The sequence below is a fragment of the Ochotona curzoniae genome, unplaced genomic scaffold (genome assembly GCF_017591425.1).
Source record: "Ochotona curzoniae isolate NIBS_2020 unplaced genomic scaffold, NIBS_Ocur_1.0 contig_2294, whole genome shotgun sequence".
Lineage (NCBI taxonomy): Eukaryota > Metazoa > Chordata > Mammalia > Lagomorpha > Ochotonidae > Ochotona > Ochotona curzoniae.
The window spans coordinates 1,847,100-1,871,974 of record NW_024465405.1 but is presented as its reverse complement, the minus strand read 5'-3'; the positions used below and the strand labels follow the sequence as shown (position 1 = coordinate 1,871,974).

At 54.3% G+C, this 24,875-nt stretch overlaps 1 protein-coding gene across 5 annotated transcripts in view; it reads right to left on the bottom strand.

The window, feature by feature from the left end:
• INPP5D (inositol polyphosphate-5-phosphatase D) overlaps positions 1 to 24,875 on the bottom strand; it is a 105,635-nt gene that overhangs the window by 10,237 nt on the left and 70,523 nt on the right. For all 5 annotated transcript variants that reach the window (XM_040972316.1, XM_040972315.1, XM_040972312.1 and 2 more), the window contains 14 exons: positions 21,835 to 21,941; positions 20,336 to 20,438; positions 18,838 to 19,034; positions 18,422 to 18,539; positions 15,839 to 15,935; positions 15,084 to 15,222; positions 14,002 to 14,110; positions 13,814 to 13,902; positions 10,397 to 10,478; positions 9,713 to 9,802; positions 8,126 to 8,239; positions 6,976 to 7,058; positions 4,015 to 4,102; positions 516 to 665 (listed from right to left, as the gene is read on the bottom strand). In XM_040972316.1, coding sequence (XP_040828250.1) covers positions 516 to 665; positions 4,015 to 4,102; positions 6,976 to 7,058; positions 8,126 to 8,239; positions 9,713 to 9,802; positions 10,397 to 10,478; positions 13,814 to 13,902; positions 14,002 to 14,110; positions 15,084 to 15,222; positions 15,839 to 15,935; positions 18,422 to 18,539; positions 18,838 to 19,034; positions 20,336 to 20,438; positions 21,835 to 21,941 — 1,566 coding nt within the window. The remainder of the gene's footprint in view (positions 1 to 515; positions 666 to 4,014; positions 4,103 to 6,975; positions 7,059 to 8,125; positions 8,240 to 9,712; positions 9,803 to 10,396; positions 10,479 to 13,813; positions 13,903 to 14,001; positions 14,111 to 15,083; positions 15,223 to 15,838; positions 15,936 to 18,421; positions 18,540 to 18,837; positions 19,035 to 20,335; positions 20,439 to 21,834; positions 21,942 to 24,875) is intronic.

The window sequence follows — 24,875 nt, the reverse complement described above, 5'->3', positions numbered from 1 at the left end:
GGCAGATCTCCCTGTGTTATCATCTCTAAATCTCCCCTTTCAAGGAAAAGAATAACTCTTCTTTAAAAAAAATCTCAAGGTGGAGTCCAGATGCACTGTTACGGATCACTCTGTTGTCAGGTCTCTTGGCCACATTTCCATATTCTCCATACAGAGTAATGACAGCTTTGATCTCAGCACTGAATCGGCCAATACCCCAATATCTTAAGATGCAGCTTCCTGTTCCTGTGCTGAATCGTGTGGCCATGTTGCTTCCTAATTGGTAAATGGCAGAGGCACTAACAGGGGTGACACCAAGAGGCCAGGAGAAGTGGCGGTCCCAGAGTGTCACAAGCCCTGGGTCTTTGCAGCTGTCACTTGGAGGATGGCAAGGGCCAGCCCTGGCTGTGTGGGGAGACCCTTGACTCAGCGGAGGGTTTGACATTGCAGCGGGGGCCCTGGCCCAGGCTGGGCTCACGTCCCGAGGCCACATGGAGGGCACCAAACCTCGCCCAGGATGGCACGGGCCAGCTTACCGTACAGCTTCTCCCGCTTCTTGCCCTGCGAGGTCTGTAGCTTGATCTCCCCGCGGAAGTGGCCTGTCATCTCCCCATGGTGTGTGAGGGGCGTGTGGATGGGCAGTGGTGTTTCCGTGGCCTCTAACCGCAGAGCGATGCAGCCCTCGCCTGAGGGGAGGAAAAGACAAGAGACACATCAGGATCTGGCCTCTGCTCGCCTGAGAAACGCCAGCGGGCTCGGCAGGGATCCTGCAGTCAGCCCTCCAGGGAGCAAGAGTTGTGGTGCAGAGGGTTAAACCTCCACCCGTAGCAGTGGTGTCCCACATCAGGGCCCGAGTTTGAGTCTGACCAATTCTGCTTTGGATACAGCTCCCTGCTAATGCTCCTGGGAAAGCAGTGGAAGATGGAGAAAATGCTGGGGCCCCTGCACCCAATTGGGCAACCCGGACAGAGCTCCTGGCTCCTGGGTGTAGTCATTTGGACGAGAATCTGTTTCTTTCAGTCTTTGCAAGAAAGCTTGAGTGATAAGGGACACACATCTCAAAGCTTATACGCGTAAGCACCACCTGGATTAGTCCATGTCAAATAAAATAGAAATTAAATTGCATAACATCCAACAGAAAGCCAGAATTGAAGGCTAGCCAGATTGCCATGTGGTGTGTATGTGTGTCTATGTGTAAGAAGCAATGCAAGAAATAATGCCAGACAGGTAGGTCAGAGGATGTACAAGTTACAAAGTTGTGCACAAAGGAAGTAACTGATGTGATAAGGAAACTGACTGGGAGTGGCACCTGCAGCCAGTGTCACAGACAAGGTCATGTCAGAGCTGAACCCTGGGAACGTCCCCAGCAGACAAATGAGCAAATCATCCTGACAGAGGCTTGTCGCGAGACTAGACTGCTTGGCTTCAGCAACTGAGAAGTAGTCCTGCCTTCTTAGCCTGAGAAATGCAAGTTAATGAAGCAGTAAAGTGTTCCTAAAAGGCACGAAGTTAGCACAAAATGCCAGCAAGGAAGGGGGCGGACCTCGTACCCTTGGATGTGGCAAGATCTATAGAGATAGCCTTCTCAAGAACACCCTGACAGGTGCGCAGTCCGGAGCATGAGGAAGCGTCAACTGCTGGCGTTGGAAGGCATCACTACCCTGCATCTGTGCCATCCTCCCCCTCCTGCCCAAGGCCCCTTGGCCTAAGGGACACTGCTCCCTCATTATGTCCCTGCCCTCTTGCCACATCTGCTGCTGTGTCCACGGTCTCTCCCAGCGAGGTCCCCCACCTGACACATTTGCTCTCCTCCCGGCCTCCCTGGCTGGCCATGTCTGTTTCCTCTGACTGATCCCAGGGCCGGAAATGGGACATTGTTAACCCAGCTGTGCAAATCCAAGTGTGGCTCCATCTTTACCCACAGCCCCTACTCCTCATGGCCACATGATCGCCCCCTGCAACACCTCGCCACTGAAGCCTCTCCCTCTCCTCCCCCTTTCTCCTTTCACTTCCTCTCTGGCAATACAGATTTGTAAGAGGCAAATCTGATCATGCTGCTGTCTTGCTCAAGTCCTCACTGGCTCCCTGCTATCCCGGCCAAGAGCTACCTGGTCTATTGTCCTTAGCCTTTCTCTCGGGCCACCTGCTCTCTCATGCTCCACTCCAGCTAAGTACAACGGTGAACCTGGCATAGGACAGGAACTGAGCAGAGGTTAAGGGTGTTAACTAAGACCTTGGGTGTCTCTAATGACACAGAAGATGCATCTACAGGACCGCACAGCCTGCTGAACCCAGACACTGGGCAGCACTGACTACAGGTGACAGGAGACAGCAGGGCAGATATGTCCACCACCCTAAGTCACACTCAGGGTCCTACCTCATGGAGCCTCAGCAGTGTTCTAGAGACTTTCTCAGGAGGGGTGGGGGTATGTGTGGTGAGTGGTACAGTGGTGCAGGCACACCTGGTTCAGATGAGGACACAGACCACTACTATCTGTGTGACCTGACCACTGAGCCTCCAGGTACTCATCCATGAATTAGGAGAACAGTACCTTGGTTCATAAGATCTTGTTGGAATTGAATGAAATAACACCTGCAGGGTGCCAGGCCCAGCTCTGGGGAGTGACAAAGGCTCAGTAGATGGGAGGCCAAGACTGCAATGGTGACCACAGAGGTCAAAGTCAGTCAGACGCTGTCCCTGCTGTCCTGCTCTCAGGTGCCCTACCACTGATCCCCATGTCACAAGACCTTTCCAGAAACCTCCACCATGCTTTCGGAGGGAACAAGCTGGGCCTGGTGTAATGGCCTGGTGAAGAAACCCTCGCCTTGCAACCAGCAGGACCCCATAGAGGCACTGGTTTGTGTCCTGGCTGCTCTACTTCCCTTCTAGCTCCCTGCCTGTGGCCTGAGAAAGCAGTCAAGGACAGCCCAAAGTCTTGGGTCCCTGCACCTGTGTGGAAGACCTGGAAGAAGCTCCTGCCTCCTGACTTTAGATCAGCTCAGCTCCAGCCATTGCAGCTACTTGAGGAGTGAATCAGCAGATGGAAGATCTTCCTCTCTGTCTCTCCTTCTCTCTGTATATGTGCCTTTCCAATTAAAATAAATCAATAAAAATAAATCTTTTTTTTTTTTTTAAGAGGAAGCAAGCTTTCTGTCCGCAGGGGGAGTGAATCACAGCCCCATCGTTACCTCTTTGCACAGAGAGCTCTTCTGTTGGGGCCATGAAACGTGCCTCCCTAACCAATCAGCAGGTCTGTTAGCTGCCACCAGGGATGCTTTAGTCTTCAAGGGGGAGTTTTTCAGTTTTCACTGTAACTGATCACTACCCATACTGTTTTAAATCTGACTCAATGCTTGTACTCACTCGGCAAGAAAAACGTAAAACTGGAAGCCCTCAGGTTAGTGTGGTGGGTAGCAAGCACATCTTCCATCTGAGGTGCTGGCATCCCCTGTGGGCACTGGTTCTAATCTCAGTGGCCCCACTTCCCATCCAGCTCCCTGCTTGGCCTGGGAAAGCAGAGAAGGATGGTCCAAGTCCTTAGGACTCTGCACCTGCGTGGGAGACCTGAAGAAGCTGCGGGCTCTCAGCTTTGTACCAGCCCAGCTCTGGCAGCTGAGACAGTGAACCAGGAATGGAAGATCTCTCTGTTTCTCTCTCTCTGTAAATCTGACTTTTAAACAAAATAAATAAATCCTAAAAAAAAAAAAAGACTCAATAGCGAAATCCAGGCTTGTAGAACAGCCAGCTGATTGTTCCTAGGTTTAAATGCTCAATTTAACCAACTTGGAGTTTTTCATCAGATTCTGAGTACTTCAGCTAACACAGGTCTGGCAGCTACTGTTACGCTTCCCAGAAGCCAACGGGGCGGGTAGGATTACTTACTGTAATGATCCCTCCGGCGCCTTGAGATTGGCAAAGGAGCAGCAGGAAAGCAGGATGGAAGTAGCTGGGCTTTCCCCTGAGACGCCACCGCCTCCTTCCCCACAGAGGCTGTGGGTCAACAGGCAGGTGCAGCACCTGTCATAGGCTCTTACCATAGGACTCATCGCTGTCGGATGACTTAATGCTAATTAGGATGTGCTGGTCCAGCAGGTACTCAGGGTCGGAGATAATGGGCGTCAGCTGCAGAGAGAAGGATGTGAGGCGTGAGGGACAGGTGGGGAGCAGGTGGATGAGGGTCCCCAATCTGCACACGGGGAATTAATGAGGAAACAGGCCAGGAAGTGTTCTTAGATCTCAGCCTCTATCTCCATTCCCCGGGGCAGCAGGTGGGTGCAAGGCGGGTGCTAACTTCCTCTTCTGTGTTCACACTGGCCTGCACTCAAAAGACCCACCTGTCACTTCCCTCTCCTCCTTCCTTCTCCAGGATCACAGCAGGCGGCTGGAGCGTCCTGCAGGGTGTGGGAGGTCTGGCCCGCAGGTGATGGGCACAGGCTGTCTACAGCTCCCCGAGGTGAGCCACTTTCCCCAGTCTGGACTTCAGCTCCCAGAGCTCCTACTAGTCTGCCTCAGGGAGAGTTCATGCCAAGCTTTGCTCACCATTGGGTGAACCTCAAAAGTTTCAGGCTAGGGTTATATGCATATAGGTGCAGGGCGGAACTTCGTGTGTGCTTGCTCCTGCAGGCTGCTCACAAGGGCACTTTTTAACAACCCAAAGCTGATTATTTTTTTAAAAGAAATATATTTATTTATGTGTATTGATTTGGAAGGCAGAGAGGTAAAACAGACAGGCAAAGTGAGACCTTCTATTTGCTGGTTCACACCCCAAATGGCCACAACAGCTGGAGCTGGGCCAGGATCCCAGAGCCCAATCTGGGTTTCCCACATGGGTGGACAGGGGCCCAAGCACATGAGGCATCATCCGGTGACTTGAAGGGTGCACATTAGCAGAAAGCTGGAACTGGGGGCAAAGCTAAGACTTCCGCCCAGGCACTCAGGAAGGGCTGTGGGCCGCCCAAGGGGTATCCTAGATGCACCAAACACTCCCATGATGACCTTAGCACAGAAAGAAAATAATCCTTGTCTTTTCCTTCTACAGAAAAGCCATAGTGAAGGGTCTAAGGTCATGGTCAGCAACACAGACTTACTGTATATTTATTAGAAAGTCCCAGACCATGGGGCTGACATCATGGTTCAACAAGTTAAGCCTTCGCCTGTGATACCAGCATATGGGTGCTGGTTCAAGGCCTGGCTGTTTCACTTCTGGTCAGCTCCCTGCTAATGCTGCTGGCAAAGCAGTAGAAGATTGAGCAAGTGCTTGTGTCCTTGTACCCACGTGGCAGACCTGGAGAACTTCCTGGCTTTGTCCTGGCCCAGCTCTGGTCATTGCTGCCATTCGGAGAGAGAACCAGCAGATGAAGGATCTCTCTCTCTCTAACGTGCCTTTCAAATAGAAAAATAAATCTTTAAAAACCTAGAAAGTTCCAGAACCAATGTTTGGAAGTCAGTGGGTGCTCCGGACCATTTGGGGATGTTGGGGTTGCACCCGCCAGGTGTCTCCCTATCTGCAGATGTCTGCTTCTCAGTTACACTTGGGGCCAGGGTGGGAATTGCAGAAGACACTCCCCAGCATCACCAGGCTGCAGTGGGGGAAGGGCAGAAGTACACACAGCAGGTGTCTCTGGGGACCCCACCAGGAGGTGTAGGGGGAGACCACCAGGGATGCTGAAGTGGGAGGTGGCAGAGGGGCGGTGGGAGGTCCAGGGTCAGAAGTGTAGCAGAGGCCGCTGAGGGCCTGAAGGGGCTGCAGGTGAGGCAGGGGAGAGTGGGGCTTGGCCTGCTTGGCAAAGACACTAAGTCGCTAAGATCAGATGCGCATTCCAGAAAGATCCATCAGGCTTCAGGATGACTCAACAGGAACTAGGATGGGTCAAGACTGTTGGAGGGGGCCTGGGGCAGCAAGAGGGATTAGGGCAAGAGGAGCAGTAGGTGTGGAGACAGACAGGACCCTGGGGATTCTGGTGCAGGGCCACAGGGTGAAGCTAACCTCGGGAGAACATGGCCCTTCCTCCACCTGTACAAGGTCCCCTGGCCTTGCAGTTGAAACAATAAGATTCCAATGGCCCTATCAATTACTGGCTCTGGCTTCAAACTTGGGACTTCTGCTAACTCAGACCCTGGATGGCAAGGGTGAAGGCTCAGTTGTGGTGCCTGCCAGCAATGTGGTAGACTCAGGACTGAGTTCCCAGATCCTGGCTTCAGTTCCTGTTGGCTCCAGCTTGGTCCTGGCTCTATTCTGGCAACTGTGGGAATTTGAGAAGTGGGCCGAAGTATGGGAATGCACATGCGCACTCTCTCTGACTCCTGAATTTAAAAATAAAAGGCATCTAGCATGTCACTGCCAAGGGACTTCCTAGCACACCCCTGAAATCCCTGCCCTCTGTGGCTGCCCTTCCTTGGACCTCTCCTTTGGGATATGAGAAAGAACAGGATCTACCCCACTCTGTACACACCGTGAACATCCTGAGATCCAGAAGGCTCCTGCTCAATGACAGCACGTCACTGTCTGTGTTCAGTCCCACCCTCTGCCCACGCAGGGTCATGGTCGCATTAAGTGTTTTCTGTACTCACAGAGCTCGGTCAAGGCCAATGGACTCCTCACTATGCCTTCCCCCTGGCCTTGCCTGCCAGCTGATGCTGACAGGTGCATGAGTGTGATGGGGAATGGAGGTCTCTGGGGCTGAGTGCTGAACCTGCCCCCATAGCCAGGAGCCCGCACACGGGCATCTCTCCGCTCTGTCCTGCAGCTTCCCCCTTCGCAAAGTCACATGGTTAGAGCAGTTGACTTCCAGATTTTCCTGGGCTCCACTGCAGGAAGTGAACACCACTTAGGATTCAGGCAAGGAGAGTGTCAACTGAAGAGCCTTGAGTGAGAGCCTGCCCCAAGGCTGGGATTCCCTCCATCTGCCTCTGGTCAGGCCGCTGTCCTGCTCCTGGCCTTATGCTGGCATGGGGAAGCACAGGTCTCCCTGGAGACCGCCTCGCCTTTGGGTTACCTTGGGGAGGGTCTCGCCGAACTTCACCACCAGCTCGCCCTCACTGCCCTCTTCATTCTCTCCTTCCTGGCTCTTGACAAAACCTGTAAGAGGAGAAGCACGACTTTGTAGGAGACACAGCAGAGACCACACAGCCAAGATTCCTCGAGTCTCATCCCCAGGGGCCTGGGCATCGTAGCAGTCAGGTGTGAGGGGGTGGGGAGGATCGTGCATCTGTGTGGCGGCTGGTCATCTGCCAACATGGCCTAACTATTTTTAGGAAAATCAAAGCGATCCCCCCCACCCCACTCCCTGCCCCAAGCTCCTCTTCACAACAAGCCTGGCAACAAAGAAATCATCCTATCACAGGCAAGATTAGGGAACATGACAGCTCGGCCCACGCCACTCAAGACAGCAGCCTTTTGAAACTCTAATTTAAGCTTCCTAATATGCTGTTTCCATAGAGATGTATGCAAATGTCTGGGGAGTTTATTAAAAACAACTGTGCAAAAATCCTCATCTTTTTTGGAACTGCGCTGACCCTGGGGCCTGGCTACCAGGACTGTGCCTGGCAGAGTGGGGAGAAGGCCAGCCAGTGCCAAGGGGCAGAGCGGTAGCTGGCAGGCTTTCTGGAAGCATCGCAGCCTGGTCCTCACGAAATGCCTCCTTCTGCGAATTTGCCGCAGCCCGTGCTGCTACCCAGACCATGCAGCAGGGAGAACCTGCAGGCACAGGGGGTGGAAAGGTCAACCAGAAGATGTGCTTCCTCAACGCCTACCAGCTGGGCATTTCTGGCTGGTGGGAAGCTGACTGGCTCCTGGGGCTTTTGGAACACAGGCCTGTGGTATGGAAAGAGCCCCTAAAGGGCAGGTGTCCATCGGCTCCCCATGAGCTCCACAACATGGCCCAGGACTCTTGCGTTGAATCAGAGCTTGGTGGTGGTCAGGGACCTCAAGGGGCTCTGTCACGAGGGGCTAGGGTGGGTACAGCAATGGTGGCATCTGCCCTGGGCAACAGGGCCCCTCAGCGCCTCTCCATCTGCAACATTCCTTCTCTAGCCTCCACCCAGGCACGACTGTGAGCCCATTCCAGACAGGAAAGGTGGGATGTAGTACAGTGTGCATGAGAGACGTGGCCCATTTCCACCTCCCTCTGGCCCCAGCCCACGCACTCTCCAAGCAACTTGAGTGGAATTCCAGATAGAACTTGGTCTGGGACTTGGTCTTCAACGTGGCGTAGCACCTGAGGAACTCGATCTGTCCTTGGCCGTCCACTGTCCCGGGGCCTGGAAGGGAGAACAGGGGTGTCTAGTCACACAGCACACCCGGGGAGGGCATTTCCAGCCAGCCTCTCCCCAGGGCCTCCTCCCTGCAGGTGCTCCCTCCCTGTGTGGAGTGCCTTCCTATGGCTCTCTACCAGCACCTTGGGTCCCCTGATGGTGCTCGCAGCTGCTGTGGTGAGCTGGCCACGAGCAGAGTAAAGTTGGGCAGCCAAGACTGGTGCTCAACTCACTGCCACGGGCCACGCCCTGAGCCTCCCTACCGGAGCCTCCCGCTTGCTCAGTCACTCGGGGGCTGCATCTGATTCCTTTCTGAGCTCATATAGTGAGGGATTCCTGCTCTTCCCCCTTTCGACACTCAGTCACCCCCACTTCTCAGTCTGCCCCTGTAATTTCCGGAGGACTGAGTTTACTTGCTTGTAACTATTGATTCAGCGGAGGGGTCGTTCCTGATAGATTCTGAGTCACAAGCAAGTGCATATGATTTTCTTCCTCTGCCCACCCACGCCTCCTTCTTGCCTTTCTCAGGCATAGCCCCTCAGCCCCGGGCCAGGCTCTGTTTTTGTAGTTATTTAAAACCAACGCTCAGCTCAGGCAGTTAGGATTTTTGAGACAGCGAGACGTGACAGTGAGGATGCCGTAGCCAGTGACGGGCAATGCTTCCCAGGAAGGCATCGTGGGCAGCGCTAGGATGGACACAGTGGGTCCACGTTTGGATGGAAAGGAGAGGTCACCTCCCTGGTGGTTGTGGCCTTTGGCCCCAATGGTAAGGAGCACTGCCCCTGCCCTTCTCACCCCCTGCCTGGACTGTGTGCTGAGCACAGAAATGGGCAGTGGGCAGGGGAGATGACCTCAGGCTCCCTGGGTCTCCAGGCTGAGGTTGGTCTCTGCTTCCCAGGCCTTAAGCACTAATGCCATAATGCTTGTTGCAAATCTATCTTCTTGACTCTAGCGACACCCCAAAACTTCAGCCTACACGTGACATTGTCACAGCTGTAACCACCTCTGCTTGCTGGCATCAACACTAACGTTTACTTACCGTTGTCTTTAAATAGGTTTTTAAAATGTAATTCGATAAACTATTTCACAGTGCTGAATGAAATGACCAGTGTGGCTTGCTTCGTGCAAAAGAAACGGAAAGCATATGGGAATGAACACATTTTTAAGAGATGCGCTGCTGTGGCTCCCCAGAATCATCTCTGGGGGTGGACAGGCCACAGTTCAGTTAATACTGATTTGTCCATTTTGTTGCAATTCTACCAAAATGGAGTTTGAAGAGGCTGGCATGTTTGCTAAACAGAGCAAGGACCTTCTCTGGACTGAAGCTCTCTGGATGTAGCTTAGACTTGAAGGAAGCTGATGGGACTGGCTTTGCTGTCCTTCCCAAGGCAGACGCCTGTCTACTGCAGTGGGCAGACAGGTGCCCAAGGCCCCCTGTTCTGAAGGAATTCAGAGAGATGGATACTGCCCACCACTTACCATTCTTGGAGACAAACTGGGAGGTGACCCCGGCCTCAAACGTGGCAAAGACAGGGCTGTGGTCACTTGTCATGATGTCACTGGTGCTGCCTGCAGGGAGGGGCGGTGGATGAACAGGGAAGCAGCAGCCATGAAATCTCAGAGTCAAACAGATGTGTCAGGATTTTGCACCTGCTGGCTGGTGGACCGTCCACACCTTGCTTCATAAAAGGTTCGTGGAAAGCGGCAAGTACACCGCCAACACCTTGGATAAAATGAGTGTGGCCTGTTCATTCCTAAAGACTCATAGATCTTTCAACAATGTGGGCCCTGAAAGTTTTCCAATCTACTGGCGAGAAGGCCAAGGCCCAGCGTTGGTGGGCATCGAGGGACACTCAGCTCATCAAGAAGAGAACTAGAAGCTTCCCCAGCCCACAGTGGCTCCAGGGTAAGGACAGAGTGCACGGTGAAGCAGTGTAGACATGCAGTGTAGATGGCTTTTCCAGAGAGCAATAAGGAAAGTAGGAGGTAAGAGGAAAAGCTCAGCTGTAGAAAGTTCTTTCAAGGCAGCTAGTTGGAGGTGAAAGGAAGACCAGGTGCCCTAAGCTGGAGACTCCCCCATCCGAGGGGGCGGTGCAAGAGGGGGCGCTCCAGGGAGGCTTAAGGTCACCTCCCAGCCTGTTACTGCCCTCTGAGCCGACTCACCGTAAGACTGACAGACCACGTGCACCAGCGGATAAGACTTCCAGAGGACCCGGTCACACCACGAGGGCAAGTTGTACTTCATCTGGAAGTCAGTCACAGATTTGTAAAACACCTGCTGCCTTAAGAACCCTCCTGAGTGAACCTCCTAAGCATCCCCCATGCCCTCCAGGTCCTAACTCTTCCCTCTCTGACATCTCCTTCAATCACCGTTTTTCTTTTCTTCCTTTTATTAATTCTGCCAAGAACGTCCTATGGTACGCACACGGCACATTTATCACTTCTTGGCCTGAATAACCTGGTTCGTCATTTGGGAGATTACAAGCCAGCTGGGAATGTCTGTCTTTGGAACAACAGATGATTTCTCGTGCATATCCTGCAGAGCAGGGTGACTGCCTCGCAGGGTAGACACAGGTTTCCAGTCACGTCTTGGAACAGGCCCCTTGCCTCAACTCCTCAGGGCCTGCGGCCCAGGCCCCTGTATTTCTGGAGAGCTTTCCTCATGGCTCCTCTGCACAGCCTTGGCAGAGAATCACCCTGACTACACTTCCAAGACTCAACTCCAGTGCACACAGCACTCCGAAGCAGGGGATGGGCCAGCTCCTCGTGTCCGGCTGTCCTCCTCCCTGGCTGGCCCCTGCCTTTCCACGAGCCTCTCTGTCGCTCAGGTTCCAAGAGCTGCCCATCTCAGGGGCTGCTGGTCCCCCTCCACCTGCCCTCCTGGTTCCTCTGCCATCTCTTCCTCATCTTCGCATCCCCAGGTTGCCCATCAACCCTCTTGTCTCATCTTCCACACTTTAGCAGTCATCTAGGATTCCCAGCTGCCTTCTGGCTATCTTAGTTGAGATTGTCCACTAAACTGATGTCATCAACTAGGCTGAAAACAAGCTTGGCTTTCTTCTCCTCCAAGCCAGTTTGGCCTTCTGATTTTCCAGCTGTTATTAATTGAATCTTTTAATGTATTTGTTCCCTCTTTCATATTTTTTCCTCTGTCTCCCTGATTCAGGCCTAATCACCTCTTAGTTTGACATCACTCCTTATTGGCCTCCTGCCTCACCCTCACCTTTTTTTTCTTTTAATATTTATTTATTTTATTGGAAAGGCAGATTTACAGAGAGACGAGACAGAGAGAAAGACCTTTCATCCGCTGGTTCTTTCCCCAAGTGACCACAACGGCTGGAGCTGAGCTGATCCAAAGCCAGGAGCCAGAAGCCAGAAGCCTCTTCTAAGTCTCTGATGTGGGTGAAGGGTCCCAAGGCTTTGGGCAGCCCTCCATTGCTTTCCCATGCCACAGCAGGGAGCTGGATGGGAAGTGGAACTGCTGGGACATGAACCAGGACCCATATGGGATCCTGGTACCTGCAAGGTGAGGATTTAGCTCATGAGCTATTGCGCTGGGCCCATCTTCATCATTTATATCTGGAGAGAACTCCTGATGAGGAGGTGAAAGGACTCGCACACCACTGATGGGAGAGTAAACGAGTACTGTTGTTGCAGGAGTCAGTGTGGAGGCGCAGAACTGCCGAGCAGTCAGACCCTACTGCTGGGTGCACACCTAAGGGACATGAGCTCTGACTGCTGCCAAGTGTCCCAACGTTGCACAGTAGCCACTCCATGGAACAAACCAAGTGCTCATGAAATGAGCAGTGTATGGAGAGAACGTGGCATACATACACAATGCAATATTGTCAGCCACAGGAACAGTGACAGCTTGTCATTTGCAGCAACACGGGCAGCAGGAGAAAACACGCCTAGCCCAGTGCGGTGAGTACCACATGACCTCACTCACATGTGGCACAGAAGAAGAGCTGATTTCCTAGAAGTTAGAAATGCACGATAGCCTAGTGCTAAATCCTCGCCTTGCAACTGCTGGGATCCCATGTGCATCTGGTTCTTATTCCGGCTGCTTCACTTTCCATCCAGCTCCCTGCTTGTGGCCTGGGAAAGCAGTGGAGGACAGCCCAAAGCCTTGGGACCCTGCACCCAAGTGGGAGACCCAGAAGAAGCTCCTGGCCTTGGATTGGTTTAGTTCCAGCCATCGCAGCCACTGGGAAAGCAGCGGATGGGAAACCTTTCCCTCTGTATCCTCTTCTCTCTGTAAATCTGACTTTCCTAAAAATAAAATAAATCTAAATAAAAATATGCAGTGGTGGGAACAGAGGCTGGCAATGTTGAGGGGAGGCGGGGGCAGGGATGGAGGGGCTGGCTAACAGACAGGAGCTACAGTGGGAGAGGAGTAGGAAGGCCTGGGGCTCTGTCGCATGGAGGGGAACCATGGTTAACACCCCACACCACGCACTTAAAGCAGGCCGGGAGAAAGGATTGTGAACGTGTTCACCATCAAGGCTTGTTACATGCAGGAGGGGATAGACAGCTTGGCCCTGATGGACACCATGCTGTGTATCTGCACAGAAACACTGCAGGGCACTCCACAAAAATGTCATTAGTTTTTAGTTAAAAACAAACAAACAAACAAACCCACCAAAGCTCTATACGTGCCGTTAGGTTGCTGCCAGGCCCTCAGCACGGCTTTCCGTGGCTCCTGTTGGCCAGTGCGGACACCCCTCACGGTCCCATCTCAAACCCCCATGGGTTCCAACGTACAGTGACATCAGGCCAGACCACGTGCTCCCTGGCCTGCATCACGGGCCACAACCCTGTCTTCAGAGCGCCTTCCGTCTAGGCAGCCCATCCACCAGCGGCCAGTGGGCTCTGGGGGCTGGGGTCGTGTCCTGGGCATCTTGACCCAACCCTTGACAGCACTCCTGTCTCCTTCCCTCCTCTGGGTTTGTCTCTGTGTCTCCTGCCCTGTCCTGGAATCTACCCACTGCTTGGCCGTTCTCCATCAGACCCTGGGCCATCTCCTATTCTGTCTTGGGTAAGAGTTAGCTTTCGCTTGTCCTGTCTTTCCCACCAGACACTTCCAGAGGTGCAGGTCTCACTCATATTGGGTTCATTAATATTCTACAATTGAGTTTAGCAAATGAATCCTCTGGGAAGAATCAAGTGTTCCTAAATTCACACAGACTCTGATATGTTCTGCAGTGACAAATCCTGTTTAACTTCAACTCACTTGGCAGTTTCACAAACATGTTTCATCACAGAACTCATTGTCTTTTTAAAATGTGTTTTTGGAACCCAACTAAGGAAATAACCTCTTAAAATTCTCTTGGAATCTTGGAATTTCAAGATAGAAATTCCACCATCGGGGGCCAAGATTGGTTCTTGGCAGTACACAGGTTGGGTTGCCCTGGGACACATGTGAACACGTGGCTTTATTTTGGCTTTTTCCTGTTTCTCTTTTCTTTCTTCCTGTCTGGTGCACAAAAATGCTTTCCACTTTCTGCTGCTTACTGAGGGGCAGGTGTGACAGTGGGGGAAGGTGGGCACGCAGGACAGAGAGGCGTTCAGGGGACTCACCCCTGTCGCCTTCTGCTTGGTGTAGGCGTATCGGTCCCGTGTCAGTCTTTCGAAGCGGTAGGTCGGTGCGAACGTGATTTCCTCCTCCTCTGAAACAGAGACAAGACAGGAAGTCAGTCTCTCCTCTGCAGGCACCACCCTCCCGCTGGCCGGCACGGAGGGCTGCCTGGAGAGGGTGCCGTTCTTACCGAAGTGCAGGAAGACTTTCTGTTCTTTGCGCTCGGTGAGCAGCTGGTCGTGGGACAGGAGGTCTGTGTACTGCTGCTGTTTGATCTTCTGGATGATGGTCTCCGCTTCCTGCAATGGGGGCCCGGGCACTGGTCAGACAGGAGGCACCTCGCTACTCAGCGGTGCAGCCTGATCTGGGCCTGGGTCCCTGATGCATTGCCACACTCTGGTCTCCCCAGGGGCAGTGTTGGTGCAGCTTAGGGCTCTGCAGGTTTGTAAAGAAAACCCTGCATAGGCATTGGAATGCTGTCTCTGTAACAGAAGCTCCTGGAATGTCTGAACTTGCTTGTGGACCCATGGAACTGGGCCTGGGCACCCCAACTGAGTAACTGCCTGAGATGGCATTCCTAGGGACCAGGCACCTGTTCGAAGTCACAGCCCTGACTCTCTGGAACTCAGCTTCCCTCATTGGGCTGGGCTGTATCTCACAGTCTGCTGACATTCTTGGGGGCACAGTGGCTTTGGACTCTAGGGCCTGTCTCCCCTCAAACCGGACACTGAGCCTGTGCCCTGGTGTGTGAACGGCTGTGACAGTGCCCCAGAGGAAGGTCAGGTGCATGGTCAGATAGGTATCTGTGCTCACCTATCTGCCTGCTCAATGAGGGGCAGGGCAGGCACTCATCCCAAGGAGCTCCTTGTGAGCAAAGGAGCAGCTGGGACAGGAGGAAGAGCACAGAGAGGGGACAGCCATGGGTGTTGCTGCCCAGTCTCCGGGAGCAGCTGAAAGCTGTGGGAGCCTCATGAAGACCCCAGGCATGAGGCTACAGGTAGTCGCCACTGAGCAATTTCCTTAGCCTGTCTGTGCCTCAATATCCCCATCTGCAAAATGGGTCTGTTCTGGTTGGGCTCCTGTCCTCCCTTGTAGAGTGGCTGTGGCAGGAGAAGCTGTTGACCTTGTCCCGCTACTCCCACGCCTGTCACACTGTGGCCATGCCTGCCTAGCCCCCGTCCTCAGGTTGAGCAGGCCGGGTCTGAGCATCCATCGTCTCCGTGACCATTTGTCTCCTGCAGCTGTAGCCCCCACCCGGCAGACGCTCCTCACCCAGGTGGGCAGCTCCACGCGGTAGTTGAGATCCCCGAGCCAGAAGAGGTGGGTGAAGCGGTGAGTGATGTTAAAGGGACTTAGTTTCTTGTCCCCCAGGGCCAGGAAGCGGAGGATGTTCATGTAGTTCTGGTTCCGCCTGATGCGAGAGAGAAGGAGGCTCCTGAGCACCAGCCCCCGGCTCCTTACCCCTCTGTCGGAAGGCAGGGCCAAGGAGAAACCCTGCGCGGAACCCTCAACCCTGCAGCTGCACTGGGCCAGCCCTGTGCCCTCTGCATGTGCAGGGGACCACTGCACAGGCAGGTGGGTGGCAGGGCAGGGCTACAGAGGACCTGGGACTCCATGGGTGGAGCCTGGAGCAGAGGCACCTGCCCCGCGGGGCATCAGAGTGAGGCAGACTCTGGGCGGCTAGGCCAGCGGTAGGCAGCAAGAGCTGTGGACCACACAGATGCTCCAGGAGAGCTGCCATTCTTTAGAACTAGAGTGGCTGTTAGGTTATGGGTTCTATCAAATTAAAGACATGTGGGTCTCTTCCATCCTGCAGACAAGATTCTGCCAAACAGGGACCCCTTGGTGTGCTGCAGTCTTGTTCCTGAGACCCTAGTGGGCAGTTCAAGGCCGACAGGACAGCTCTGCGGCCCCACAGAAGGATGACTGGGTTATTCTAGCGTTTGGAGGGGATGTGAGGCCATCACAGCCAAACACAGGCTAAGGGAGGCGGAAGGAGGGGGCTGGCAGGGCACCGGCTCCATCACCTGAGCTTCTTTTCACTTCCGGAAGTCAAGTGGCTGTTAACGAACCCTAAGGAAGTCCCGTTGAACATGAACGACACTCCCACGGCTCCCTTGTTCCCTAAAGGCAGGGAGGAGAGAGAAAGAGAGAGAATCCCTTCATCATTGCATCTGGCCATGTCACGGCATACACCCAGGGCCTTTGCACCGTCGTTGTGAGTCCACTAGATAAGAGAGAGTGAAAGCAGTGGGTGTGCAACCTGAATTGTGCTGGCTTCTTCCAAGAACAATGTGGTGGGTGCCAGAAGGCACCAGCATCCACCCACTGGGAAAAACCAGGCTAACTCAGTGTGAAGGAAGCAGGCGGGGCAGGGCAGGGAGGCCACTGGCATGGCCCTTCCTGGCCTCTCCCTCTCTGATGGGGCTGTCAGGGACCTCCAGGGCACACTGAGAGACCAGCCTCCTGACCGGCTAACTCAAGGCCAAGGTGAGGCCAAGCTTGGTGCTGCCTGACACCAGCCGTTCTCAAAGTGTGTTCCCTGGACCAGCGGCCGCTTCCCCTGGGAACTTGGCAGGCCCATCCTAGCCCAATTGCGCCAGAAAGGCTGTAGTGAGCAAATGCTGGCACACTGCTGGATTGAATGTGGCTTTTACTTTCCTCAAATGGTGTGGGGGGAGGGCAATCAAAGAAGAACTCTGTAACATGTTAAAATCTGATTCACATTTCAGGATTCCTCTACCACGTTTAATGGCTCGCAGCCGTGCCTGCTTGTTCCAGGATCACCCTGGCTGCTTTTCAGGCCACGGAGGCAAGCCGAGTGTCTGCATTGGAGACTACAAGGCCTGCAGAACCAAAAATACTCACCTTCTGGTGCTTGACTGAAAAAAGCTTGGCAACCTCTGCCAGGTGACCGAGACCCGTGCTGGAGCACGCCCAGTACACCCATTAAATCATGTGACTATGGCCAGTAAGGACTTGACACGTGACTGGTCTGAAGTCGGAAATGGAAAACAGAATGTAAGGTATGGAATAATTTTCACCACTGGAAGCCCATAGGAACAACACCAGCTTGGTTATATTAGTTCGGATGAAATCTATCATGGAAATGAATTTCATGCCTTTCAATTTTCATGGTGGCCTGATTTTCACTGGACAGTTCTGGATAGAACAGAAGCCTAAGGGACTTTGGAAGTCTCCCAGCCCAGCTTGCTCAGGCCCGAGAGTTGGAATCGGAAGCCTGGACAAGGCGTCAGGTGCTGGGGTGACAGTTAACCCAGGATGGGTGCCCCAGGTCCTGCCAGCTGAGCAGCACTGGGTCACTGGACTCTCATGCTGTGCCACTGAGGGCTGGGAGCCACCAGGGCAGCAGATGAGAAAGGTCCTCAAGAATGGGGAGGGAGGGGGCGGGAATGAAGGTGATCTCTTCACTTCCCACACTGTCCCTGGCCCTTGTCCTTTCTGTGCCCCGTGCCTCTGACCCCTCCTCTGCCAGCTCACTCTCAGACCTATCTTGGCACCTGCTAGCTCACATACTGTCTGTCTGAATTCAAGTGAGCAGGGTGCCTGCCAGACTGGGGACTACCCGATGTTCAGCCTGGAGCTTAGCACAGCCAGCTGTATGGGGATGACCAAGAGCCTCTGGCCTCTGCTCCAGATGTGGATTTATTTAAAAAAATTTTTTTTTCAGTGACAGATTTTAGCAAATTATATGGCAGGCTGGTGGAAAAGGCAGGAAGCCTGAGGCGGGGGGGGGGCGGGGGTAGGGAATGGAACCCAGGCAAGGGAGGCCCCTGGGCAGAGAAGGGCAGGGCGCAGTGCCCTTGAAGGCCCCAAGCAGCCTGGCAGGAAAGGAGGAGGATGGTGGGCGTGCATGGGGGCAGTCTGCGGTTTGTCACCTTTCATGGCTGGCTGCAGGGACCAGTCTGTTTTCTGCTGTCTCGGGGGCTGTCCTGTGCTGGACTTGAAGCACCAGAAATCATAGGCTCTGCCCTCAGCTTCAGCCATGGCCCTCTGAAGACACACTCACACAGGCAACCCATGCAGGCCCACACCCAGATACATCCATGTGCATGTATGTGCTTGGACACTCCTACACATGCACACCAGGAGATGCACACACTCACTGGGACACACAGCACACACTCACACACATATTTGCACACACGTGTACACTCAGAAACTCATACCTGTACCCACACCCACAGTGTTTTCATCCACATGTCCGGCTCACACTTACACACTTATAGCTCACCACATGCTTGCACACTTGGATACATCCATATGCGTACTCTCTCTTTCACGCACATATTCCTGTAGTCTTCCTGCTGTCCTTTCTTCCTGCCAGCTGTGTGCACCTCATAAGGCCCCCAAGAGTTACTGTCGCTGGCAGAAGTTTGTGCTCCCCATCCCAGTTCTCACTGTTCGGCATGGGTGCCGTGCACCTGCCCGCAGCCCCGACACCTCTTGGTTAGGGACTCAGGGAGACCTGCCGGGTCACCTGCACTTCATCCAGGTGGCCAGAGCACTGCCTAGGATGAGGGCATCCCAGGACAGGGACGTCTCTGCTGGAGGACTCCTGGGCAAACGCTGCCCTTCTCCCAGCTTACCCAGTGTGTTTGCGATGCCTGTCTTCACGTTGTCTGTGCAGATGTGGCTGATGCGGTTCTCGTGCTCCGGCTTGGCCAGCACCACGATACGAATGTTCCAGAGGGTGTGGATGGCCACCTGGCGTGCACAGGATTGCGGGGCTGAACCCAGAGCACGCCCTAGCTCAAGGGAACCCTGCCCTACCCCCAGCTCCCCATCCATGCTGGCCCTCAGACAAAGCATCCTAAAGGAGCTGCCGTATGTTCTGCAAGTAGCCGGTGTCCTTGGGCAGTTGGCTTGGGGGAGTGGTCCTCAGGGATGGCCCATCTCCATGAGTCTCGGAACGCAATCACCTCTCTGCACTTGGAGTTTGGGGGGGACTTCTGGAACCCTGGGGAGCTGAGAGCCAGGCCTCCTGCCCTGCACCCCAGCTCACCGTTTTAAAGGTCATGCTGGTGATCTCCTGCAAGGAGTGCCTGAGGATCTCCAGCCACTCCTTCTCCCCCAGGGGGTCCTCCTGGGTGCCAATCACATAGATGTCATGAGGGATGTAGTCGGCGGTGTCGTCCCGCGTCTTTCCCTGCCCCTTGGAGAGAAACCAGGACGTGATCTTCTTGGGAGGGGGGGCGTTACCTTCAACAGCAAAACCCAACATGGAGTGAGTCAGAGGGGCTTTCCCAGTAGGGGGGTTCCAGACAGACAGCAGGGGAAGTACGGAGTCCCTCAAGCAGCAAGGCTAGCAGATGGCACGTGCCCAGGGAGGAGGACTCAGGGGTCACCAGTGCCCAGAGGTCTCCGAGCCTCACAGCTCAGAAAAGGTGTGTTGGAAAGAGCGTCCTAGTGGTGATTCGAGCCCTCGGAGCATGATCCCGCACTGAGTCACCAAGGCCGTGCCCCATCCCTCAGCAGGTGTGCATTCTATGGTGCCTGGAAGCCAGCACTTCACCACATAGGAAGGACCAAATTTGAAAGTTTTTTTTTTTTTAATTAATGTTTAAAGATTTCTGGGACAGCTCATCTGGCTAATCCTCCGCCTGCAAATGCTAGCATCCCATATGAGCGCCATTTCAAGTTCTGGCTGCTCCATTTGTGATCCAGCTCCCTGGTACTGGGCCTGGGAAGCAGTGGACAACAGTGCAAGTGCCTGGGCCCCTGCATCCATATGGGGGACCTGGATGGAGTTCCAGTTGCCTGGATTCACAGCTATTGTGGCCATTCAGGGAGTGAACAAGTGGACGGAAGATCTCTTTCTTTGTATCTGTGTCAGTAACTGTCCCTTTCAAACAAATAAATCTTTGCTGAGTTTCTGGCTTTTTGATCTGTCCATTTGTGTTAATGGGGTATGAAGGTCTCCCACTATAATCGTATTGGAATCTATTCCTCCCTTTAGACCCGTTAATATTTGCTTCACGTAGCTAGATGCTTTGGCGTCAAACAAATAAATCTTTGCAAAAAAAAAAAAAAAAGTGAAGTAGCCAGGACTTGAACCGGCAACCAAGTGGGATGTTGGCATTGCAAGCTGCAGCTTAACCCCCTATACTACAACACTATCTGCTTATTTACTGATTTATTGTTAGGTAAACACATATGCTAAAAGCACATTTATTGTGAAGAGATTCTCATTTAGCTGGCTATCCTCATTCTCACCCCTCTGTGTGCTTCTGGATGAGTCTGGCAACCCCTCTATGACACGAGTCCCTTCTCCTGCCCAGCCTGGCTCCTCAACTAACACTTGCCCCTTGGACGCAGAAGCGCTCCTCCTGGGTCGTCCTTGGGCACCGCAGCCCCAGGCAGCTTGTCGTGGGGAAAGGGCACAAGTCCTTGGAAGGGGGTGTGGGGTGAGGCTGGGCGGGAGGCAGGTGCAGCAGCGGCAGGAAAGAGGAAGCCGATGGGCGGGGCAGGGGGAGGAAGCGAGGGAGGGCGCGCAGACCCACCCATGTTCCAGGTGCCGATGAAAATGGTGATCATGTCCGGCTCGGGCTGCTCCGAGTGCTTGTTCTTCATCTGCTGCAGCAGCTGGCAGAAGCCTTCTCTCTTCTGGGGATGAAGACAGACTCAGACGTGCTGCATAGCCGCGCCCAGAAAACCGAGAGCAGTGTCCGAGCACCTCGCAAAGAGGCGTCCGCCGCCACAAGGCAGGGGCTCGTGGGCCCTGTACCCCGCTGCCTGGAGAGTGACTCCCCGGAAACAGCCAGGAAGTGCACAGCTACGCGGTGCTCGCAGGCCTCAGCAGCACACGCTGCAACACGGAAGGTATTAGAAAAGAACTGTGGTGCCCACTCACAGCGGGGGGATCCAGGGATCATTGGATCAGGGACCCAGGAAGGGGTTCAACATTATCAGGCAGTGATGATTTGGTATTGTGGCGAGATGGCCACAATTTGTCGCTGGGTACCAAAAGTTAGTTGTAAACCACTGTGTGTGGTATCATCGCAATTTTTATTCATAAAAGACAACTGGAAGCGAGCACTCCAGGGTCACGGTTGCTGTGCCGAGCATTGTTATTTTAAAGCTGTGTGTTTGGATTAGCTGCTTCCCCAGCCATTTGCATGGATTATTTATGCGATGAGGGAAAAGGTAAACTACAGAAATGAATTATGACGAGCAGAACGTGCAGAGGTGTGGGGGCAGCCTTACTCTTCCCCACGTATCCTTACGGGGTCCTCAGTGGAGTGCACGGCACGCTTGGCCCTCTGTAGGCAGTGACTGCCCAAACCTGCTCTCCGTAGCAGGTGTCTCAGAGTCCTGACCTTCTGCCCTCGCCCCACACGGCAGCGCTCACTGCTGTACACCACCCTTTTGTCCAGCTTTACCCCCCATGCATCCCCAGGGCATGTGGCAGCAGGAGCTTCGAGCACTGGGTGGGGTCAGAGTGCCCGGCAGGTGCCTGACAGGCTCCTGGCAGGAGCGTGCCTTCACTGCTCTGAGGTGCTCCACTTGGACTGCCTGCTGGGAGTGGTTACAGCGGCACACACACAGCAAGGCTGTGAGCTGTCGCCACGGGGGCTGCACGGGGGTCTCTGATTGTGGCCCACAGCGCCTCATCCTCCTCCTGAAGTGCTGGAGCAGCTTCTCGTTGTGCTGGGCGGCTGAGGCATGGACGTGGAGGTCTCCAGGAGGATTGCCGGTCAGACTCAGGCTCCCGTCCAAGGGCGCTCCAAAGGGCTCGTGAGTTCAGCCCAGAGACGCCAAAAGCCTCACACTCCCCCTGGCCTCAGAGCTGCCCTTCTCTGCCTGGCAGCGACCACAGCGCTGGCAGGATGACCAGAGCCATGAGCACAGATCCCATGCTCCTTAGCCTCTCCGAGCTCAGCTTTCCCAGCTGGGAAATGGGCTTTTGCGAGAGGTCTGAGTGAGCAGCCATGACTCATCACAAGCCCCTTAAGACGCGTGTCCCCTCCCTTGGCCCCTCTGAGCAGTTGCAGCCGCTTACTTTGGAATCAGCAAAAACATACTCCTTTCGCTGGATCTTCTCCTTCTCCGTCTCCACCAGAATCACCAGCTTGTTGAGAAACTTCTGCGACTTGATAAGCTGCAGGACTGAGGGCAGAAGGGAGTTCACTCACTCTTTCTTCATTCATTTCTCCAACCAACACATCCAGGTACCACTGCATTCAGGCTCCCGGCTCCGGCCCCCTGACCTCCTTGGTCCCGGGGTGAGCCCCAAGTGTATGTCTGCTCCTGAATACTCCTCCCAGGGGTGTCCCTGCTCGGGAAGAGTGCTGCCTGCAGTAAGGCAGGGCTGGCCTGGCCAGAGCCGAGAACCTGACCAGGCAGCCTGACCATCCGATCCCCCCTCTTCTCCTTTCCCAGGTTCTCCTTCAGCGCTCTCCTCTCTCTCTCCTCCCTTCCTCACTTTCTTTCTCTTTTCCTTATTTTTCTTTGTTTTTAACTTACATTCAAATCAATTTTTAAAATCTTTGTTTTCACAATCAAGAAAATCCAATTGTTCTGTGAGGTTTCTGCAAAGCACAGCTTCGTGTTAACGCGACTGGCTCCGAGGAGCACCTTTCTTCTGCCCCTCCTTTGCGCAGGTCTGATGGGCCATCAGCCTCGCGGCCTGCTAGCCAGGTGGCCTTGGCTGCCAGATGGGCACTGAGGTCTGGCGCCAGCTGCCCCCGTCCCGGAACGATGGCTGGCTTGCTGGGCTCACTCTGTATACACAGTAATGCACAGGGGGAATGCCTATATTCCTCTGGGCATCTGGATACAGGGCATGCATTAGCATGCAGCTGGCGTGGAGCGCGGAGCTCGGCCGGGACCCAGACCCCAGACAGCCACAAACTGCTGCCGCAGCGACTCATCCCTGGATTCTGTTAGGCATTTTCTCACTCCATGTCTCTGCTTTTCCCCTCTGATACTTATTGTTTGGGGGACGGGGGGCTCTGGGCTGACGTCCTCACTTTTCAGACTCTCATCCCCCACAGCGCCCCTTCCTGCACCTTTGGTTCCACTTTGGCCAGTTGCCCCGACTGTCTGCAAGGCTGTTTTGATTTTCCTAGCCTTGCTCTTCCTTTTCCTCTTTCTCTCCTGCGCCCTCTCTTCTGACTCTTCCTCTTTCTTCATTTTCCTCTGTTCTCTGACTCGTCCTTTTAAGATAGAATTATTTTTTTTTATTTCAGGGTTCAATGTCTATTTATTCTACGCAATTTGTGGTCTCATAGTAGATTTTTGTTCATTTTTTTGTTTTTAGCTTTTGAATTCCCACCACATCTGAGACTGAACTAGACCTCCACCCGAGTCTCTCACATCGGTGGAAGGAACCCAAATATTTGAACCACTGTTGCTGAATCCCAGATCTGCATGGACTGGGAGCTGGCGCCAGGAGCCGGAGCTGGGGATTGAACCCAGATATTCTGATGTGGGATGGTGTGGATGGGGATCTCTTAAGCCCTAGGCCAAACGCCTGCCCCACGTCCTGTCTTTCCGTTTGCTGTGGCTTTGGTGACTCGCTGTCACTCACTGCAGGCTCCCCTTCAGGTGTGAGACCCTTGGCCGTCTGTTCCAACAGGGGCGGCGGTGGGGTCTGTGGGTGGTCTGATGGCCACGACTGTCCATCCCTAAGCTGGCCTCTTCCTTCCTGCGGAGGGGAGGAGAGCAGGGCCCTGCTGGCAGCCTCCGGAAGGGGCGGGGGTCTCCGCCTTCAGGAAGTAGCTATCACTCACTTCCCTTCCCCTGATGGGTTCCCCTGCTCTTCAGGTTTTCAGCTCCTTCCTTCTTAGGGGACTAAATGTCAGATCTTAAGGAGGCCACTGGTTGCGTGGGGACAGCTCAGGCAGGCCTACCTCTCGGTCCCCACCTTCTCCCCACCCTGAGCCCCTGATGTTATCGGACCCTGAGTCCCTTGTGGGTTCTGCGGCAGCTGTCAAGTGTCTCAGCGTTTCCTACCGCATGCTTTGGGCTCAGCGTTTTTAGTTCCTCTGAGCTGGAGATGACCCCCTGCCAGCCATCTACCTTCCAGCTCTCATGCAGCGTCGCTCTCTTAGCTCATCGCCCACGGTGTCCCTCACCTGCCTTTACGAAGGAAACTGCTGGCACTGCACAAGGTTCCACTGCCATCTGGAGCTGGACGTCTCACCATAGGGCAGTGGGGGCCTGGACCCCAGCAGTGACTGGAAATGTCACCAGACACAATTCCTGCCACTCCCAGCCCGACAGCCACTGCCAGGCCTCACTCCCTGCCTCTGAGTTTCTGGTCCTTCTTGACATCTTCTTCAGGACCATGTGGCTGCCCCAGCATGTGGCCCCTGTCTGGCCAGGGTCCTCTCACTCCATCAGGGCCACCCATGACCCACTCGCCCCCTCCCCCACATGCAGGTGGTCAACGCTGGACACTCTTCTTCCTGCCTGAGACCCCGCAGCTCTACTGCTCCCCCGGAGTCACTCCCCTTGGCTTATCTTCCTCTAAGCATCTCCAGGCCCTGCCTCTCATCTAACAACTGCCTGGGCCCCCTGCTGATCTCCCAGCACCTGTTCCTAACAAGCCCACCTCCTCATGGTGGCCAGCTGAGTTCAGGACTAAAGGGAACTGAGCCCTCCATCCTGGTCCCTTCTGCTTCCCACACCCCAAGCTTGCTCCCAGCTTGGAACTCCAGAGAGCTGCCTCTGTCCCTGGTGTTTGCACGGCCAGTAGCTGCTACATGCTCAGGACTGACTGAGAACAGCAGGTACGAGGTGTGTTTCTTCATTACCGTCTGTAACTCTCCTGTCTGAACAGCCGGCCTGGAGCCCATCACTTCCTGATACCTTCCTGATTTATCTGTTTGCCTGTCTGTTCAAATTTTCCTTTCCCTGGCTTGAATGCAACCTCCTGCAAGCTCAGACCCCATCTTCACCTCCACGGCCCAACAGCTGGCACACGGCAGGTGCTCTGTGAGCCTCACTCAGCAACTGGCTTTTCCAGTGAACAGAAGGCCATGGTGATAAAACTGCCGAAGGACATGGCAGCCGGAGTAGGACGAGGACGCACTGTGG